General features: G+C 37.1%; 1 protein-coding gene across 2 annotated transcripts; it reads right to left on the bottom strand.

The window, feature by feature from the left end:
- Window positions 1-3,864: 3,864 nt before the first annotated feature.
- LOC136280945 (thrombospondin-type laminin G domain and EAR repeat-containing protein-like) lies at window positions 3,865-12,740 on the bottom strand. Of its 2 annotated transcripts, XM_066166907.1 has the most exons (9): window positions 12,586-12,740; window positions 12,361-12,421; window positions 12,181-12,207; window positions 12,022-12,048; window positions 11,348-11,382; window positions 10,909-10,962; window positions 8,237-8,299; window positions 8,002-8,044; window positions 3,865-5,140 (listed from the first exon to the last, which is right to left on the bottom strand). In XM_066166907.1, the coding sequence occupies exons 1-9, from the start codon at window positions 12,664-12,666 to the stop codon at window positions 4,065-4,067; spliced, it is 1,467 nt and encodes a 488-aa protein (XP_066023004.1). In that variant the 5' UTR covers window positions 12,667-12,740; the 3' UTR covers window positions 3,865-4,064. The 2 variants fall into 2 exon arrangements, with proteins under 2 accessions (XP_066023004.1, XP_066023005.1); XM_066166908.1 differs by lacking the exons at window positions 11,348-11,382; window positions 12,022-12,048; window positions 12,181-12,207; window positions 12,361-12,421.
- Between the last annotated feature and the right edge of the window lie 2,974 nt (window positions 12,741-15,714).

The following is a 15,714-nucleotide window of genomic DNA, read 5'->3' as shown; positions in this document are numbered from 1 at the left end:
ATTTGCAGTTTCTCAGTGAATAAAATGAGAAAGAAAAAGTTAGCGTTTCAAGGAATGCCATAATGCGCTGCAACTCATGCTTAACTGATATGACAATGTTACAAATGTGGCGGCGAAACAACAACGAAATAAGTCATTCCGAAATAATACGAAAAATATGGGTTTCGTCGTCATGGGTCTCGTTAAGTACCCTGTCCTGTCCTGGATATCCTGTGTGAAAAGCGAAAGTGACAAGTTAGATTCGGAGGCGAGGCGTGGTTACAACTTAAGCCTTTCTTCTTTTTTCCTCTCTTTGTTTGTCTATCACAAGTGAGAAGTCGGCTTAGTCGACAGAAGGACATAAAAGGTTAGATCGCAAAATAGATCTGAAACGTCTTCTCTGTTTTCGCTGAAAGAGCAAAAGGGAGGAATGAGGGAAAATGAGAAAGCGGGTGTAACGAATACCATAATGTGCCCAAATCTAGGCTTGGTACTAAAACAAGGTGAGCCACGCTTATTGTGGTTACGCCGTCTTAGCGTTTATTTGTGAAGAGAGAATCCTTGAAATTCAGAGGAGAGTTTAAAATAAGCACTCAATTCGACTTCCTTTAAGAGAGTCCAACTCTGTTTATTTCGATTTTTTCATCGCCATGAAATATCTGGAAGGTGCATCCAGAGGTAGATCCTATGTTTGCACCTACAAAAAGCAGTGGACGGCGTAAGACAGTGGGGGTTGTAAAAATGGTTAATCAAAGAATCTTCTGCGTACTGGTGGCGATTTCTGCAGCCGAGCAAGTGGCGACTTGACATTCATTATTTCATACCGGTTTCAAAACGAGCAACTCGACTGAGGGTCATGGACATCCTCTTTTGGTGTTCCGAACTCGCTGACTATCCGTGCTTTTGTCTCCACTCAGTTGGGCTAAAAAGGTCTCTGTAATATCCGCAGCGTGAAGCTTAAAAATACAGGTTTCCACGACAGAATAATTGGTTACTCGTTCCCCTTCAAGCTGAAGGTCAACATCCTTTGCAGCTGTGGATAGAGAGTTGTAGATAATCGGTGTGGATAATAGATTAAACTATTTTAAATAGTTCAAGTTATCATTTGCGCAACAAAGACTCGATTTTTCAAACACTTTAACTTACGGCAAAAATACTTTACTTCAGACCTGCGCTATGGAACAGACTACACAACCAGACAAATAATTATTTAACCTTCAGTCCTCTAAAAACACCATAAGAAAATTCGATATCATTGGTATTTTAGATCGTAACAGTAGGTGTTGCTACTTCTATGAATAATGATTTTAGATTTTGGATCCAAATTATAGATTGTAGATTTTAGATTGTAAATGTGAGATTAGAATAACTATTGTGCAGTTGATATAAGGCTCTTAATCAATTTTTTCAATGTTCAATTGTCGGCTAAATTCTATAGTGTCCCCAAATAGCTCGTACATAAATACATTTGACACTGAAATACATGTTTGTTAACATTTAAAAACTTCTGTCTTAATTTGTATTTGTTGAGAAAAAGGACGGAAGCAGATACATTGAGCACCATAAAGTGACTCGTGCTTAGGATGCAAACAAGGCTGAGTGAAAAACAAGGTAAGCCATGCTTGTTGTGGTCGCACGGTCTTGGCGCATGTTTATAATTAGTGGTAACTTTTAAATACAGCTAGGAGAGCGTTCAACACGCACTCAAATCGACTCTCTTTCTAAAAGTTCATTCATTTTGCAAAGCAAAAATCAAGGAGGTGGTTAGAGAATATTTGATGGCAGAGAGTAAAGATAAACGGAAAGCCCGTCAAGCGAGAGAGACATTAACAAGGGAACAATGCAAATGATAACTGCAGATTGTGTTGCTGTGATTTTTCCATAAGATAAAACGGAGTCTCCCGATGGGTTTAGAAACCACTTTGATTGGTTCGTCGCGCTTCGCTGATTCAAAATATTTCAAGCTTTTAGTGGCTTTTGCCATCTTCTGTTTCTTCGCTAGTATGTAGTCCCCAACCTAAGACGGCAGGAACCGCGTGAGGAAGAATTCGATGGCCAAGAAATCTCTCAGTTTCCGGAAAGCGCTTCCTTATTCCTCGAGAGACAATGACGCCAGTTTTTCGGTGTCAATCAATGACTTTGAGAGTGTCCCTTCTTGCCGCAGGTGACACTACCCTGTCATTCGATTACTTATTAACCGGGAGGTGATCAGAAACCTTCCTTGAATTCACTTCCTTCCTCGCTAGAACTAAGATGATAAAAACAGTAATACTATTGCCGAAGCCCTTGGAAAGAATGGCTCAAACATTTTTCCGTTTACCGCAATGCTTGATTAAACAAAAACTTCATGACCTGCTCTACATCTTTCTTTGACAAACTCTTAAACCCCTCTCGACACATATTCGGTGACGAAAAAGCTTTTTGTGTCGTTTTTTTTTTTTCACCGCCCACATTTCCATCTCGTTACAGCCGTAGTCAACATACACTAATTTCAAGGAAAGCCGCATTCTGAGGGGAAAACACTTTAATGGGGATTTTTCATCATGTGAACAGACAGCCAGCCACCGTCTCAAGCCTCGTCGCTTTAGCAAACAAGAAAAGCCACCAGCTACGCGAGATGGCCTGCTTATGTTGTTTCATTAGATGTGGAGTATTTATGCTCCCCGTTGCCCATGCATAGTAAATAGGTTGTATCGCCTGCACAATATGCATCACATCTCTTACATTTAAATTTGTTTCAAAGGTTGTTGGTTCACCATAGAGGGCTTTGTTTTCGTAATTTGCTTATGACGACTGGTTCCTATAGTCGGGTTAAGCTTTCCAGCTGAGAGTACTAGGCTCCTTTAGTAAGAAGTTGGCAATTTTCCGATCCGTGGGTTTGTCTATGTGCACTGGTGTCTCCTTAAAAGAGATTGGTCAACTTGTTATCACAAATTTCTAGCCTTAAAACCGATAAAGCGGATGTTTTGTGGCTATTTCAAGGTTGTGGTGTTATTATGGTAACTAAATGTCATAAAAACTATCACGATTTGTTGAGGCGGAAATAATCTGGCATTTTTACATTGTATTGAAGAAACAGAAAGAAAAGTTCGATCTTGTCGAAAGCTCAGAGCCATCAAGGATGGAAAATTAGAGAAACCTGTGCGTGCTCCTTGAGGTGTTCAACAGTTCATCTTTAGTCAGTTGCACTTTTTTTCTTATATAAAAATTCCATTTTGTAAACTCACAGCTTCAAAAACAAGCTTTGCAAACAATCTTCTTCTTTTTTTATACTCTCTTTTTAATATTTGCTTTCGAATAGGTAAACTATTTTTAAAATTTTCACAAAACTCCCTAACTCTTTACTCTAGACTTCGCCTCCTTTCTCACTTTGCTTAATCGAAAAAGTTGTGTTTACGAGCTTATTTCTATGGCTGTTAAAAGCAAAAAGAAGGAATGTTTCTGACAAGTGATGATAGCAGTAACCATTGTTAAGGAGATGATCATAAACTATATATTATGATATCACATTCATGCTCTTATCAAAGTTAACAGAGCGTTGATAGCAAAGAATGGTATGAGCTGCCTGAACTTTTAAATTTCGAAGTATTTTCTTACTTAGAATTATAGTACTAGCCATTATCAACATCCTCGGATCCAAAAAAAAATCCGAATTAAATGGAAATATCACTCCTGGTCTCTTCATCTCTGTAATTGATTCATTAAGGGGTGGGGTAGGGAGGTGTGACTTATGTGACAACACACACACAACAGATGAGCTGAGAGTATTTGAGTCCATTTAAGGATATTGAACGTGTCTGATATTACTGTTCTTGGGATCAACTTTTATCAATAAAATTGAAAGTTATTTACTCAATAAAAATTGAAATTAACCAGACGTTAGTATAATGTTCAATGCACAGCTTTATTGCTACTTTTACTTTTAAAGAGGCTGATAAACACTCATTTATCAAAGAACCAATTTTGACAATCAATCCATAAATCTAAACCTTTTTCTTCGATTATTGAACAAATACTATCACTACACCAATGCATAAGCAGCTAAGACTCCTGGTCATTACACTTTTCGTCTTGGGTCCCTATTTCTACACCCACTTGTACAAAGCGCTGTTTATGTTGTATTTCTGATTGTAGTAGTTTGCTACTGCCAGATAAGTGTGACCTTTGTATTCAAATGATGTCATATCACGAGCCCCATGGGTGGAAATCTCTTGATACTTGACGAACTGTGATCCAGAGGCCTGATACACAGCTGACTGAATGTTTTTTTTCCGGCTGCTGCCTTGGAAATTGGCCACACCCAGATAGGTATGACCGCTGATCACGAAAGGATGCCAAGCGAGGGCTCCACGAGTAGGAATGGATTGGAAAAGAACGAACTTGGTACCATCCCATTTATAAATAAACGAGTCAGTGTTGTAGGAACTTCCAGAGTAGTAGCAGGCATAAGCGAGGAATGTGTGACCATTGATATTAACAGACTTAACGTCATATGCACCATAAGTTTGAAGAGACTGTAGTTTGACAAAGTGTCCTCCTGACCACTTAAAGACAGTGGACTGAACAGAATACTTCTGTTGAGAGTTGTAATAGTTGGCGAAAGCGATGAAAGTGACATTGTTTATTCCAAATGCCGTACATCCCATGGCACCTTCAGTTGCTATCTCTTGGAACTTGTTGAACTTAAAGCCATTCCATTTGTAGATGACTGACTCTGTTGAGTAGGTACTTTCGTCTTGACGATTTGCCACTGTGAGATATTTTTCTCTGTTTGATGCGAAGAACTTGAAGTGTGCAGCTCCTTTTGTTGGTAATTTCTGAAATACCATAAACCGCTGTCCATTCCACTGGAATACTACAGAGTCAAGTTGGTATGTACCATCCCAATAATTAGCCACAGCAAGGAAATGTTTGTCAGCGATAGAAAAGTACTCAACGCCATGTGCACCTCTAGTTTGTAGGGTCTGGTACAATGTGAACTTTTCAGTCGGTTCATCCATCTTGTAAATCACGGAGCCTGTCTTGTGTTTCTGAATATCTCCTTGATTGTTCCCAAAGGTGAGGAACAGACTTCCATTAATGGTAAAGTGTTGAACAGCTGCAGCTCCTCTGGTTGGCAAGTCTTGAACTTTCTCGAAGAAGTAGAAACCGGTCGAACATTCTTTCATAAAAACAAAGCAAATGGTTAACAGAGTTTACCTCTCATTCATTGTTTCTGGTTATTCGCCTTTTAAAGTGGCTCAGAATGGTTTCGTTCTTTTTAATCACCATATTGTAACGTACAGAAGCTTTAACGGTTTCCCCATTTTCGGGAATTTCCATAAGCTATGCAAAACTGTTATTCAACGATTATTTTTCACAAACCTAATGTTACCAAAGCAACATTCAATCCTCTAAAACACTTAATTCTCTATCATTGTATTGCAGTCAGCGTATTAGAACACATTTTTTTTTCAAAGTTATATAGAGAATAGAACGACTTGACCCAGCCGGTTTTTTTTTCTTTTTTGCTTCACTTAGGGGGGTTTAAATCGCGTATAAAGATTTTTTTTATAGCAGAAAGATAAATATTGATAGGCCGTGCTGATTGCAATTCAATGACAAAATATGAAGTTCGTCGAACTCGTCTTTTAGCTGTAGGCACACTAAGCTCAAATTAAGGGTACCAGTGTTTCTAAAATTCCGTATTCTCGTTAGTTAGTGTCATAAAATGAATATATGATTGTTAAAAGATCAATAACTAATTAGTCATTTTTTGACGCCATTTTCAAGAGATCACATGGCTAACTGTGGTAAAAAAATCCATCAAAAAAGATGCGTTGAGCCTCTTTAAATTGGCTAAAACTTTCTCAAAAAGTCGAACTCATTGCATTGCAAGGCGTTGTTTCTCAGGTTTTGTTCAAGCTGATGTTGGCTTCAGAAAAATCCATATATCGGACTTATTTTACCTCTTCCTCTTTCTCCTCCGTCGCCCGATTGTATGCACAATATTGTTAACATTATTGTGCGAAATCTGTGTTTAATAAGTTCATTTCTGCAAATATAGGGAATGGCCGATGTTTATAACATAACTAACGTACAACAGGCGCTCTGATTGGTCAAAAATCTATCGTCATTGTGCCGTTATAGTATATAAAACTGAAGCATCAAGTAGGATTTTCACTCGGAAATTTGTTGAAAATCTCATTTACACTGGAACGAAAACTACTTATAGAGTAAAAATGTCTACTCGAGACTTATGGCAACTCCTTTTCCTGTCAGCGATTTCAGCTTTCATTTGATTGTTCTTACGTTTTGGAAGGCATTTTTAGCACTTTTTGTAAATTATAATGAGAATTCCCTAAAAGCTTCAATTAAAGCATAGGCAATGCAAAAATAATTTGATTAACCAAAAATAGTATACCATGAACAAAAAATTAGCTAGTTTCTGACGTATACGTCTTTGATTTTACTGCAATTGTCGTGGTGCGATTTTATAAAAGAAATCAAAACTAAGTCTTCTAAATAGTAATAAGTTTCTTCAGCATAATTTCTTCAACTGGCCTTTACTTCGCTGAAAAGCTCTTAAAATATTAGAACTGTTTCATAGCCTTGCAACCTTCAGAAACTTTTCGAACAGATTATCACATCACTATCCATGTGGTAGAGCAAATTTGGCGTTTTATTTGTCCACATTGGAGTATTCTTCAATACAACATAGTTTGTGTCTTGATCAGGGGGTATTTTACTGTACACCTAAAAAACATTTATCATTAAAACAAAACAAATAGAAAACTTATTCCAACCAACTATGCCTTCAGCTTGCATTGAAATTGAAAGGGGCGTTTTACTGTGCACTTAAACGGCAATCGTCAAAGAAATGAATAGTTTAAGACTGTATGTAGCTATGTGGATAGTATCACAATCTTTATAGTATTGAAAAGAAGTGGAGAGTGTATAATGATGCTAGAAGGAAGTGTTGTACAAGATTTGTCTCTCATACCAAAAAGAAAACCTGCCGCATCTCACATCTATGAATATTCTGTTACACAAGAGAGAGATGATTCAAGAATATAGTGACTAATTGACACTCAACCGATGATAAAATGGTGACAAATAATCATACCACCATATCAATGATAATAATAATGATAACAATAGTGAAGGTATTGATATTTTTTTGGGGTTGGCTGAAGAACCACACCGTTCCTCTATCGGTCTCTCCTCTAGGTCCAATAATGATTACACTATGCTTCTTTTCATTTTGCTTGTAAATTATAATTTTTTTTCTTATTCCATTGCAATTCTATTTATGTAAGACTTTCGTTCATACAACAAGGCATTCTGCCCATTTGCCATTCCACCAATCCATCATTCTACCGTTCTAACATTACTTTGAATAGGGTCATCCTGTTAAACTCAAGGTATGGTATTTTAGACCTTGCTTGCTTCGCGAATTTAGTGGCTCATTGGTGCACTAGTCGCTGATAAAAATGGTAAAATGCTCTCTCTTTGAACAACTTAGTTTTTTTCTGGAAAGTTCCCGCGATGTGCAGATCAAACCTATTCTGCAAGCAAAAACCTTGTTTTTAATGACATGACCGTGAGGCCACTACAAAATTATTTTGAGATGTTTATCATCTTTTGTAGTGTAACGGCAAAAAGTGAAAAAAAAAGGTATCTTTGGATCTACTGGGCATAATTCGCGGATTCACACAGTAAAATACTCCCCCTTCAAAGAAAAAAGTTTTCCTCTAGGTTTTCATGATGCGCCAATCACACCTTATAAGATATTTCTGTAAGGAAAAGCTTTGTTTTTCATGCGTCATCCTAAAATTATTGTGAGATGTTTACCGTCTCCTATAGTACTCCGGAACAAAGAACAAGTAGCACAGTGAACAGTGGGTAAAAATCGGATCAAGATCGGAATTCTGTTGTTACTATCACTCACCCACTCACTCACTCACTCATTTTGACGATATATGTGGCCTCGCCTCCTATATGGGACAGTGACGACAAAAACAAGTGAAAATTTATTCCTACCCACTTTACAACACCCTCTTTTCCCGGAGGATGACGAGGAGCTCTGCAAAGAATCATTTAAATTTCGTTATCATTATTGTTTCATGCTTGTGCACGTCAAAGAATATCACAAAATAACTGCAAAAATAGTAATAAAAGAGAAAATAGAAAATTGCTTGTTATAATATGTTATTACTATAAGTACACGAGAATGGTTATCAAGAGATGATTCTTTATCCATTATATCTTTCCATACCAGGTCATCACATGTTCCCGGCATTCCTTTCTGTCCCTTTTGTCCTTGTGATCCTTTCTCGCCCTCGATGAAAAAGCAAGCTTATAAAAAAAGGTTGTATGGGATGGACTTGGAGAAGAGAACTTGTTTCGCTATTTGTCATTAAAGAAAATTGAGAAATAAATATTTTTCTTTTGAGCTGTGTTGGATGAAAGAATTTTCCATGTACACTTCATGAAAACTTGCTTCAGAAAGCAGCTGTTAACCCCCCCCCCCCCCCCCCCCATCTCTTTTGAATAATGACTAAACCCTACCAGGTCCTACCAGGGGTTTGTTGAAGTCCTAAATGTAATAACTGTCCTAAATGTAATAACATTTGGTCCTAAATGTAATAAAGTCCTAAATGTAATAACATTTAGTCCTAAATGTAATAAGCCTCTTATGCAATCGTTTAACTCCTGCAGTGCATTGTTGTTATGGCGGACATCCACATTGATATGTTAGTGACAGCTGTTGCTCCAAAAAAACCGCTGACCAGTATACATGTCACATTATGGGCCCGCTGATATCAATCAGCGTCTTTTTACTTGCTAGACATAAGAAATATCAGCAGTCGAAGTATGGTCCTTATAGCGGTTGAAGAAAATCATTTCCAGCCCAATGTGGGCTAGTGCTTGGCTGGAAGCTCAATAGGATGGAATCGATTGGTACGTAACCATTAAGATTTTTTTGGGAACGAAATTTACTACAATTGATGATGAACTAGCATGCTATTGTTGATGTTATCGTTCGTGTTAAAGTCTTTAGAAGTGATGCACCATTTTAGAGCAGTTTGAATGATTTCGCTGTGTCACATGTTAATCCAAAAGAAAATTATTATTATCAGTAGCGTTATTGAAATTTTGCACATTAATGTTATTCAGTGTCAATTGATTCTAATGAAGCATTTGAGTTCTTTTTTAAGAATGACTATCCTGATTTATTCAATTTTGAACCTGGGGTGTTGCATTTCCAGCCCTCTATGGCTTTACTCCACCTCAGTAATCAGTTCATGTACCATATGACTATAAGTGGAAACTGTTGAGCTTTCTTTTTTCATTCATCTATTTATCTATTCATTTTCTCCCCTCACGGCGGGGAGAAGAGGTGAAGACAAAAAATGAAATATAAACTTGAGATCAACTTTAAAATGTATGTTTTCCTAATATTTCGGTTCGGGAACTGATGAACCCGTCATAAGGGGCTAAAGGAAAAAAATGAATGGTTCATTAGACCGCCAACTGACCATCATGTGTTGAATGGTGTAGCTCAATGGTTCAATTTGACTCTTGCTTAGAAAAAAGGCAACATGTCGAGACCTGTGATCGTGAAATGGGATAACATATCATTGGTCAGTCGATATCTTGCTCTGCAAGTCACATTATCATATAGCTAGCAGCGCACGCGGGCAAGATGAAGTGAATCCTGTGTTCTGATTGGCTACCTGAGCGGGCATGATGGGCCCACCCTCGCCCGTTCGGGATCCCCCGTATTGATCCCACGCAAGAAAACTTACAAAGTTCGTTACTTTTGGATAATGTTTTCATATATGCATAGAAAAAATAAACGACCCTCTTGGGTTTATTGTGCTGCAAACACAGTTGGCTTTCACTATCGGCTCTCGAAATAAACAGGCCATTCTTGATTCTTATCAAAGCGAAATCTTTTGCTATACAATGAATCCTTTAATGATTAAGCCAAGAGAATATAAACTCTCTTGTATGGTCAAGATTACTGGATATTAGCCTCGTTCTTTTTCTACTTTTTTATGGACCGTGAATTCGTTTCAGTCCATAAAAACGCAAAAAAAAAAGAACTCGGCCAATATATAGCCATTTTGACCTCACGTTCGGTCAATAACGCATATGAATATATTTTATGCAAACCCGTACAAATCTGGCAAGGGAAGACAGTACAAAAAATGCCCTTCTGAGCCCAAAATTTGTCTAACGTATAAGTCGGTGGACTTCTTTTTCCTTGTAACTTGGTTCATCAAGTGTTAACTTCAGCACTGAGGACAGAAGTATTTCGTCAAAATCTGTTACACTTAAGAGTCTGAGCCAATGATATAGAGAGAGCTATTAGTCAACGTTCTCGTTGCTTCTGCGTCCGTCAATTTGATGCCAAAAGCACATCAGTATTAGAATAAGGTTTTGTAGCCAATGCTTCTCAACCTACGTCTTAAACAAATAAAAAGCCGCTGATTAATATCAGTGAGCCCGCAATATCCCATAAATATTGGTCAGAGGATTCTTTGGTGCAACAGCTGTCACTTTAACATCTCAATGTTAGCGCAGTTAAACGATTGCATAGGAGGCTTATTACATTTAGGACCGAACGTTATTACATTTAGGGATTTATTACATTTAGGACCAAATGTTATTACATTTAGGACTTTATTACATTTAGGACAGTTATTACATTTAGGACTTCAACAGGGTTCCCAGTTCTAATTCTATAACTGAATCTTCTTGGCTGAGAAATCTACAGTAATTACGATTTAAACATTCCAACTAAATATTTGGTAACAGTTGAAGTGTCAATCAGATTAAAGCCAAAAAAAATTAGCCAGAAAATCACCTAATTTTTGCATTTGACAATATAAAGATTATTAAATCTTAAAATTAAATATGCTAAATACAAATTTTACTAACCTTGGTGCTAGCATTTTCATTTACGCCATGCATGCCTGGTTCACCTTTCTCTCCCTGGTTGATTTGAAATGAATGCAAATAATCTTCCGGTAACCATGACAACAGTTTGATTCATGTACTAATCCGTTCATACAACAAGGCATTCTGCCCATTTGCCATTCCACCAATCCATCATTCTACCGTTCTAACATTACTTTGAATAGGGTCATCCTGTTAAACTCAAGGTATGGTATTTCAGACCTTGCTTGCTTCGCGAGTTTAGCGGCTCATTGGTGCACTAGTCGCTGATAAAAATGGTAAAAATGCTCTCTCTTTTGAGTCTGTACACGACTAACAAGGAGAGGTATGTCATATACAGTTCAACACATTTGTATTCTCAAGTCCGTTTCAAAGTCATTTTTTTAACAATGGTTACATTGTCGTTTTAAAAATACATAACCTTTGCTCCAACTGTCCCATCGCGTCCATCTCGTCCTATGTTGAAAATATTGCCGACCAGTACAAAATGTGAAACACAGATAAACGAAAACAGCAACAAAAGTCACGTCTTAAACAAATACATCTTCTATAATACTTCTTTTGTTTCAACTTTGTAAATGGTTTCACCTGTTACACCTTCGTTTCCCAAGAAATGTATTAATCATCAGTAATTTTCAGTCACTGAAACTCGTTGAAATATTAACTTGACACAGGGCAACTTTTTAGTTTCTAACATTTACCGTTATCATCACGTTACCAGCTTTTGGTTTTTTCCTTGTTAAATCCCCATGAAACATCAATCAGCTCAACGATTTTGGTAATGTCACGACAAAATTTACCTGATCCTCCCCGAAGGCTCTGTAATATTCTTATGATTCCCCACCCCTACCCCCCATTGGCAGCTGGTCGACAGTCATTTTTCTACACTCCCCCCTTGACAATCTGTTGGCGACGACTGATCCCCTATCTTTACCCCCTTAAAACCGTGTAATGCCCCTCCAAGTCCTCCACCATCTCCCCCCCCCCAGAAAATTACGAATAACTCGTCCTTACCACTCTTGTTTATGAAGGAATCACGCTGAAAATATTTACCATCTAAATCAAAAATTCATTTTAAATAAATAACTACATCACCGTTTATTCCATCGCGTCCGTCTCTTCCTGCATAAAAAGCAAATCAATTTTCTTATATCACGTAGGTAAATAAACAGTTTATTTTTATGGTGAAAATTTATTTATTTTTTAAGTCAATTAATGCATAAATGAACCATAAAGTAACCTTCGCACACTCACCGTTTTGTCCATCTTTTCCTTCTTTTCCTGTCCAGAAATTAACAAAAACTAAACTTCAGTGCCCATATGAGCAGATGTAAATAAATATATGCTCGTAACAACTACTGACCGATTTTTATTATTATTCTTAGATAATTATAAAAGTACTGAACTGGGATTTCTGTTAGAAGTTTTACCCACCATCTTTACAGTATCGAGCTTGCAAAGCACAGCAGTTTGATTTTGTCGTTGTTCCATGACTCTGTTGAAATTTTTTTTAATAAAAAATGAAAAGTGTACCCATGTGTTATGAATCAAGGGGTTGTTTGGGAAGTTACACGCTCGAACAAAGCACAAAACTTCTCACTCTCACTCTAATTCCGATTCGACTGCAATTACTTTAGGCCTAGTTATCAATTTGCTTACCTGATTAGAAGAATTGTTCAGTGATTTTGCGAAGGAACTCAATAAAAAGGCAAGAGCCAACACAAAGAGTAAGCGAAACATTTTCACTCTAAGCGCCCTCCGATATGAAATGGCAGACGAATCAGTCAGAATACAGGGAACAACTGTCCGTCTCTGTTTATTTTGCCCCACAACAGGAAAATTCAGGATTTCCAAGGGCTTGTGTTATGAATAGTGTATGCAATGCACAATGAGAATTTGTAGTTTATGGATTATGATATGCTAACTGATCGACTACGATGAACTTCTTATATCTCCTTAAAACATCGTTATTTTGTACAGTGATCTGGTATGGAGAATTTAGGCCCTTATCAGTGAAGATTAGTTGTTTGGTCTTTATGTAAATTCTCACTAATTACTTTAGTAAAAAAAATTAATGTTTTGATCTGTGGAAGAAAAGGTGTCCATAGCAAGAATTCATTTTGCTTTACATCATTTAAAAAAAAATTTCAAAAATGTGATGGTTGATAAGAATTATGTGAGTTGAAAGAAAATTCTCGTTTGCTTTTACTGAGTAGGAAACACGCAAATTCATTCAATATCAAATACGGTTGAATGAAAATAGAATAAAATGAAGATAGCAAATTGCCGTGGATTTAGAAAATAAATGTGCACCTTTCTGTTAAAACCATTCTCGTGTAGCTTAATGTGATTGTAACGTCGCCTTAATGTAAGCAAGTTTGAAAGGAAAAAAAATCGGTTGACTACAACCGTAGATCAGAGCACTGTACCGCAATTATTAAAAAACGACTGACGAGACTTAGTTTACCTAATTATCATTTTAACTAGCAAATATCATCAGTCGCATAATTCCAAAGTTTCCTTTAAATAAAACAATTTTCCTGATAGAGCCTCACTTGAATCTTTCGGTTCTAGAATCAAGCAGTATTTATGAGACAAACCTTTTTCTTTCAAAGAGTTTTTCTTTATTTCTTGCCTCCTTAGCCTGGTTTATTAAAAAGATGACGTGTAATTTATTATGAGGTAATCTTGTTGATATTAAATGCTATATGCGTATTTTCCTGTGTTTATCCCGTGTAGCGCTATGCTGACGTGTTAAGATTATCAGAAATAGAAATTGCTTAAAGTGATATTTGGAGAGGGAGATGTTGGCGTTGAACCAAAATTTAAACATTTCACAGATTTAATTCTTCAGAACCATAATAGAATCGATATTTTCGCGAGGTTCTAGCGAAACGAAGGACATATCGCAAGATTTTCAAATAATTGCCTACTTACCTCGTATAAACATTCCCTTGTTAACGGCCCAATATTTTTTTACCCATTAACCTTTCGACACTGTAGCTATTTTAAGATAAGTTGGAAAAAATCCACAGTTAAGAAACCTATTTTTTTATCATTTTCAGAGATGCGCTTCCCTGATCTTAAGTGAGGTAATCTATTTTGAGAGTAAACTATTCTGTGATCAGGCTGATGCATTGTAATCAAACACAATTTTTGCAGAGAAAATACCTTTTTTTATTTGTTCTTGGATAATTTCGCTACAGAAAAGATATTCTAGCTGATTTCACTATATCCTTAAGTACAGGCCTTCTTTTTGGTGAGTGAGAGCTCAGTTTTTCTTCCTGAAAAATTTGATCGTCGCTTTACAATTGTTAGACAAAGGAAGGTTACGCAATCGTGGCGACTTTGTTGGCGGAGAACTAATTTGCGTAACTAATGATTCAATTTTACAATGTGTGTATCCCTGATGGATGCTTTGTAAGTTTCTTAATCAATAAATCAATCATTTTTGTTTTTAAACTGTCTGTTTAAAAGGAAACCAGAAATATCATAATGCCAAACAGCTGATATTATCACGATGGTATATAAATAAGTGAATGGAGCTTTTAAAACGGAAAACTGAACTTCAACAGAAAAAATCAAATCGAAATCTCTTACATGTAAGTCGCGGAGATCGGGCCTTCGGCTAATACTCGTTAAAAAGCTAAATTTAGTACCTGCTAAAAGTAGTAAGCCTTAGTAAACAAAACTTGGTTTATGGTAATTACACGATGCCTATTGTTTGCTTACAGGCGGGGCTTCGGACTTTGTTTTTCACAAATACACTAACTTACACGGTCAACTTTGTTACATAAAAACAATGGAAGGTTGTTGTTCGTTCAAGTCGCTTATCGGCGGAGTTTGTTGCTACAACACTAGAGATCGAAAGCGTGAAACGGAAATTGTTCCTTTACTTTCATGCACCAAGAATATCACAAGTCATAAGTCGGCTTTCAAATTTACCGGTCCTGGAGATGAGATCGACCTTATTTTGTGCCGAGCGCACATACATCGGCCCCTCTTTAGTTTAAGGTTTTAAACGGTACTTGGGTCTGTTAACAGTGGTTAATAGTACCACTCCCTTTTGCAAGCCCCACCCATAGGCCACGGAACGTAGCACCCCTGCCTCACATCCCCACCACTATGTTTTGTAGCATGGTGCAGCAAAAATGTATAAAAAGTTCTCTTTCATGCTATTTAGGGTATTCCTTGCAATTTTTAGTGGAGAGAAAAACACCCCTAACGAGTACGAAAGGTACAGAGCGCCAAAAAAACAAGAATAATAAATGTTTTTCATCAGAAAAAAGATGGCACTATTACAAAAATGGTTACAGAATAAAATATTTTGTAGGTTCCAAGAGTTCAGTTCTGAAAGTGCTTAATTACATGGAGTTTTGCCCTTCGCCTACCCCCTAAAGTTCCTTTGTCACCGGTATTGCGTAACAACCCAAATACTTAGGGCGTACATGTTTGTAGACAACTCAGTTTAGCATTGAACTAGACCCTGTGAGCAGGGTAACTGGGATACCTGGATGGTACTGGATCCTTGGAATCAAGTGTAGTGATACTACGGGTGTCAGACTAGTATACTGAAATAGTGCGCTCAAGTCTGGCCAAGGGCATACTTTTTTGTAGGGTGGGTGGATTACTTGAAACATTGTGAGTGATGTCTACATTCTTACAAAAGGAGAGAAGAATATTAATGTGGGAAAGAACGAAAATGTCGAATTACCTCACTCACAGGTGGTAGATTATGTGTGTTTTGCGAATAAATGTATTGGTGCCACAGATACCTGTTAGTACAAA

Source organism: Pocillopora verrucosa, chromosome 1, assembly GCF_036669915.1.
Source record: "Pocillopora verrucosa isolate sample1 chromosome 1, ASM3666991v2, whole genome shotgun sequence".
Lineage (NCBI taxonomy): Eukaryota > Metazoa > Cnidaria > Anthozoa > Scleractinia > Pocilloporidae > Pocillopora > Pocillopora verrucosa.
This window is presented reverse-complemented; position numbering and strand designations above follow the sequence as displayed.

Excerpts from the sequence above, each read along its gene's own strand:
- LOC136280945 (XM_066166907.1), bottom strand. The coding sequence starts at position 12,666 with ATGTTTCGCTTACTCTTTGTGTTGGCTCTTGCCTTTTTATTGAGTTCC. Across the intron at positions 10,963-11,347 it reads ATGGGACAGTTGGAGCAAAG|GGAGAGAAAGGTGAACCAGG; the intron begins GTTATGTATTTT and ends CAAATCAACCAG. Across the intron at positions 5,141-8,001 it reads AAGAGGGTGTTGTAAAGTGG|AATGTTCGACCGGTTTCTAC; the intron begins GTAGGAATAAAT and ends TTTTTATGAAAG.